Source organism: Argentina silus (assembly GCF_951799395.1).
Source record: "Argentina silus genome assembly, chromosome: 6".
In the NCBI taxonomy this organism is placed as follows: Eukaryota; Metazoa; Chordata; class Actinopteri; order Argentiniformes; family Argentinidae; genus Argentina; species Argentina silus.
In genome coordinates this window covers 21,620,309-21,625,323 of record NC_139660.1, presented here as the reverse complement: position 1 = coordinate 21,625,323, position 5,015 = coordinate 21,620,309, and the positions used below count along the sequence as shown (strand labels likewise).

The 5,015-nt window shown below is 50.9% G+C and overlaps 1 protein-coding gene across 1 annotated transcript in view; it reads left to right on the top strand.

The window, feature by feature from the left end:
* Positions 1 to 1,241: 1,241 nt before the first annotated feature.
* The window catches only part of lrpprc (leucine-rich pentatricopeptide repeat containing), a gene marked incomplete at its 5' end in the record, with an annotated part of 19,145 nt that continues 15,371 nt past the window's right edge, over positions 1,242 to 5,015 (top strand). The window contains one exon of the mRNA XM_083671367.1: positions 1,242 to 1,346. Coding sequence (XP_083527493.1) covers positions 1,242 to 1,346 — 105 coding nt within the window. The remainder of the gene's footprint in view (positions 1,347 to 5,015) is intronic.

The following is a 5,015-nucleotide window of genomic DNA, read 5'->3' as shown; positions in this document are numbered from 1 at the left end:
CGTCCCTCTGTCTGTCCGTCCCTCTGTCTGTCCGTCCATCCATCCTCCGTCCGTCCATCCTCCGTCTGTCCATCCTCCCTCCATCCTCCCGTTCATGACATGGAGTGGCTTTGAAGAGTACAGGTGTGTGTGTCTGTACTGTGTGTGTGTCTGTACTGTGTGTGTGTGTGTGCGCGCGTTAAGAGCCCACCATTGAGAAGCAGCCCAGGTCAGTGTGAAGCACAGCGACCTGTGGCGGCCCCTCCCGATCATCATGACTGACGGCCCCTCCTCTTGACGGCGGGGCAGTGAAGGGGTTAAGTCCGTGGTGGAGGGGAGGAGAGAGTGTTTGGAGAGCCAGGGGGGGTGAGGACCTCCGTGTGGAGGACCACTCCACACACACACTTCCCCCCCCTCCCTCACCCCTCTCTCTCACCCCCCCCTGAGTGGCAGTGCTCCTGCCCTGGGTCGTCAACACACACACGGACACACACACACACACACACACACACGCATTAATATACACACACACACACACACACCCACTTATGCCCCTGCCCTGGGTCAAAGACACTCAACATAAACACACACACACACACTGAGCTGCTTTCCTGAATGCACAGATTGATTCAGCTTGAATTCTGTAGGTTAGTTAGGAGAAGTCTGTGTGGGTGTGTACGCGTGTGTGTGTGTGTGTGTGTATGGACGTCTGTCCGTCTGTGTGTGTGTGTGTGTGTGTGTGTGTGTGTGTGTGTGTCCCCACCTCTCTACCTATGTGCAGCCTGATAAAGGGAGATAGCTTAGAGAGCTGAGGAATGCTGAGAGAGAAGTTTCTGCTCCGACCGCCTCAAAGCCAGGCGGCTTAGCCAGTCAAAAGGGACTCTCTAAGAGTGTGTGTCTGTGTGTGTGTGTCTGTGTGTGTGTGTGTGTGTCTTATTGTTTAGTTTTGTTTAGCCTCTCCACACCTCTCTAACCCTCGCACTCTCTCTTTTTCTCTCTTTCTCTCTCCCTCTCTCCTCCCTCCCCCCTCTCTCTCTTTCTTCCCCCCTTTTCTCTCTCTCCACACTCCCCCACCTCTCTCTCCCTCCCCACTTCTCCTCCCTCTCTCTCTCTCTCTCTCCCCCCCACTCTCTTCCCTCCCCACTTCTCCCTCCCTCTCTCTCTCTCCCCCCCACTCTCTCTCTATCTTCTCTCTCTCTCTCTCTCTCTCTTCTCTCTCTCTCTCTCTCTCCCCCCCCCCCCCCCCTCTCTCTCTCTCAGCGATGGACTTTGTGAGTCAGGAGCGGGGGGAGATGACGATGCTGTATGACCTGTTCTTCGCCTTCATGCAGACGGGTCGCTACCGCGAGGCCCGCAAGATCATCGAGGTGAGACCGCACAGCCGCCGCCGTTGTGTCCAACACACACACACACACACACGGACACACACACACACGGGACATGAACACACAAGGACACACACACACATTCTCAGCTATTTAAAGGCGTTAATTAGAGAACAGTAATAACTTCCACTGTTCAATTAGATTGGGTCTAAATCTGAACTAATGCCATTCACTGGAACACAATAGGCCAGGCGGACAGTGGGATGGGGGGGGGGGGGGGCAGAGGTGTGTGTGTGTGTGTGTGTGTGTGTGTGTCTCTCTCTCTACATCCCAGATTCATAATTAAGAGGGTAGCCAGTCCTATCTCAGTGAATTCCCCAGCTGCTTCCAGGTCACGAGTTAAGCTGCTGTTCGATTGGACGCTGTGTTTGTATTTGCATATTAAGCGGCTAGATACGGCTCTGATTGGAGTAGGACTGTGTTTGTATTTGCATATTAAGTAGGCTGCGTCCCTCAATAGAAGACGTATGTTCCCATGTAAGACCACAGTAACAGACATGCAGAAGGTCATACAGGGTACATGCTTATAGGGGAGGGAGGGGGAGAGGGGGAGAGAGATCCTAGGAGGACAAGAGCTCAGTACAAGTCCTGTCTGTGAGACGCTTCATTCGTTTTCTCTGTCTTTTTGTTTCGTGCTAGACTTCCTCGTCCGTCTCTGCTTTCAGCCAGTTCCCCTGACACACACACACACACACACACACATGCACACACGCAGCCAGAGCCCAGGAGTGTGTGTGTGTTCTTCCTCAGTGAACATTGTTCCATTCAAATGTTTAATTATCCAAGCATTCTAATCTCCCGGCTCAATTCCCTGTCTACCTCCGCCTCTGAATGGATGGATAGACACACACTGGTGTGTGTGTGTGTGGATTAATACTGAGATGTGCTTGTATGTGTGTGTATATGGTGGAGGTGGTGTAATGGTGTGGGGAATGTTTTCTTGGCACACTTTGGGTCCGTTAATACCAATCAATCATCACTTGAATGCCACAGCTTATATGAGTATTGTTGCTGACCATGTGCATCCCTTCATGGCCACAATTGACCCATCTTCTAATGGCTACTTCCAGCATGATAATGCACCATGTCACAAAGCAAAAGTCGTCTCAAACTGGTTTCATGAACATGACAATGAGTTCAGTGTTCTTCAGTGGCCTTCCCAGTCACCAGATCTGAATCCAATAGAACACCTTTGGGATGTGGTAGAACGGGACATTCACAGCTTGAAAGTGCACCTGAAAAATCATCATGGACCAGAATCTCAAAGTGGATCAATGCCACGAAGAATTTAGGCTGTTTTGAGAGCAAAGGGAGGCCCCTTTGGTGCTCTCTCCATCCCTCTCCCTCTCTCATCCCTCTTCTCCATCCTTCTCTCCGTCTCTCCATCCCTCTACCTCTCTCCATCCCTTGCTCCATAAATCTCTCCATCCCTCTACCTCTCTCCAACCCTCTCTCCATCCCTCTCCCTCTCTCCATCCCTCCCTCCCTCCATCCCTCATGTGTTTAGAATGGTGTGTGTGTGTGTGTGTCTCTCTCTCAAAGCATTGTGGGATGCAGTGAGGTCTCCAGTGGAGGTGAGGTCAGGTGGGTGGTTACTGTCTAGGGAGACGGTTCTGGAACATTCTCATGTCCTGAGCAGTGGCTTCATAAAAAGCTTGAAACCATCTAATGTTTTAATGTGGCTGATCTGTCCCTTAAATAGCCCCAAAGTGGCCTCATCATCCTGTGTGTGTGTGTGTACTGTGTGTGTGCGAGTATACAATGTGTACAGTGTGTGTATGTGTACAGTGTGTGTGTGTGTGTGTGTCTGTGTGAGGTCGGGCAGGTGACACACAGACCTATTCTCTGGAACCTGAAGTGCGTTAACGGGGAGACTGTGTTTTGTATAATTGCGAGGTTATTAATTGTAGGTAATTAAATGAAATGCAAGAGAAATGTGTCCAATTTCTCCTAATGGTTAAGGTTAGGTGGTATTGTTAAGGGCCAGGTCGATTGTGTGTGTGTGTGTGTGTGTGTGTGTGTGGGGCGCGTATGAGTGGGACAATTTAACCAATTATAACAGGAAGAAGTGAGGAGGTAGGACACCGGGAGGTAGTGGGCAGGATCATGGAGGTATGGCAGTGTGTGATCCACACAGGGACGTGTGTGTGTGTGTGTGTACGCCTGCTTGTTGTGTCACTCGGCCCCAGACTGGGTTGGGTTTAAGCCACAAAGCATCATGCAGGAGATTGTCTCAGTAATCTGACCTAGATGTCTTTTTTGAGGATTGGGATGAGCTGGAAGTGAAAAGGAGGGAGTGTGTGTGTGTGTGTGTGTGTGTGTGTGCGCGTGTGTGTGCGTGCATGTGCGTGCGTGCGATTGTACACTCTCTGTATGTGTGTGTGTTTGTGTGTGTGTCAGGGGGACTTATCACCCTGGATTTCTGCCTGGGAAGATTTGTCCTGGGGGAGGGTTTAGATGGCCGGGGGGCTTAGGGTCGACAGGGGGGGGGGGGGTTGTTTTGAGAGAAGTAGAAAATAAAAGATGTACCACTTGCGCCCGGCCTTATTGACTAAGCAGATTAGACGCGACGGAGAACAGAACAAATTTTAATTTGTCCCGCGGCCAGTTGTGTAAGAACATAATGCCATGGGGCAGGAAGAGAGAGAGAGGGAGAGGGAGAGAGAGAGAGAGAGGGAAAGAGAGAGAGAGAGAGAGAGGTCTTACTCTGAGCCGGTGTGATGGCACTCTGCTAAAGGGGCCATCGTGGATTAGGATTGAGCGATCTTGGCCCTGGCCAGATTACCGTCGTCTGAGGTCTTGGCCGTGGTCAGATTAACAAGAGTGAAAGGGTAAGAAGACTATCTCCCTCAGATTGACTGATGAGATCCTGATCACTGCACACACACACACACACACACACGGTCAACACACACACACTCCATCTAGCCCCAATATCACCTCTAATCCATACAGTATCATCCCATATCTAACTCCAACCTCCCCGGACATATCAACCTATATTCATCCATATGAACCCATATCGTGTGTGTGTGTGTGTGTGTGTGTGTGTGTGTGTGTGTGTGTGTGTGTGTGTGTGTGTGTGTGTGTGTGTGTGTGTGTGTGTGTGTGTGTGTGTGTGTGTGTGTGTGTGTGTGTGTGTGTGTGTGTGTGTGTGTGTGTGTGTGTGTGTGTGTGTGTGTGTGTGTGTGTGTGTGTGTGTGTGTGTGTGTGTGCACGCACGCACGTGTGTTTGATACCATTCCTCATTCCGTTCCATGCGTTACAATGAGCTTTACATTTCCAGATGGATACGAAGGGTTTCACACTATGGTGCTGAACACACACGCGCACATACACAGCAGGTCTAAACCCTTGTGTTTCTGTGTAGATGGAGTCTCTAGGGGGGGGGGAATAAACATGAATAAACGTTTATCGACGTGAATAAACGTGAGTCGGGTTTTGATGATGCAATCCGCTGCCAAGTTCAAACATCCTGGGGGGAACCCTGAGCATGGTTTGGGTCGGTACCAGGGTGAGAAGGGCATGGTTCGGGTCGGTACCAGGGTGAGAAGGGCATGGTTTGGGCTGGTACCAGGGTGAGAAGGGCATGGTTTGGGCTGGTACCAGGGTGAGAAGGGCATGGTTTGGGCTGGTGCCAGGGTGAGAAGG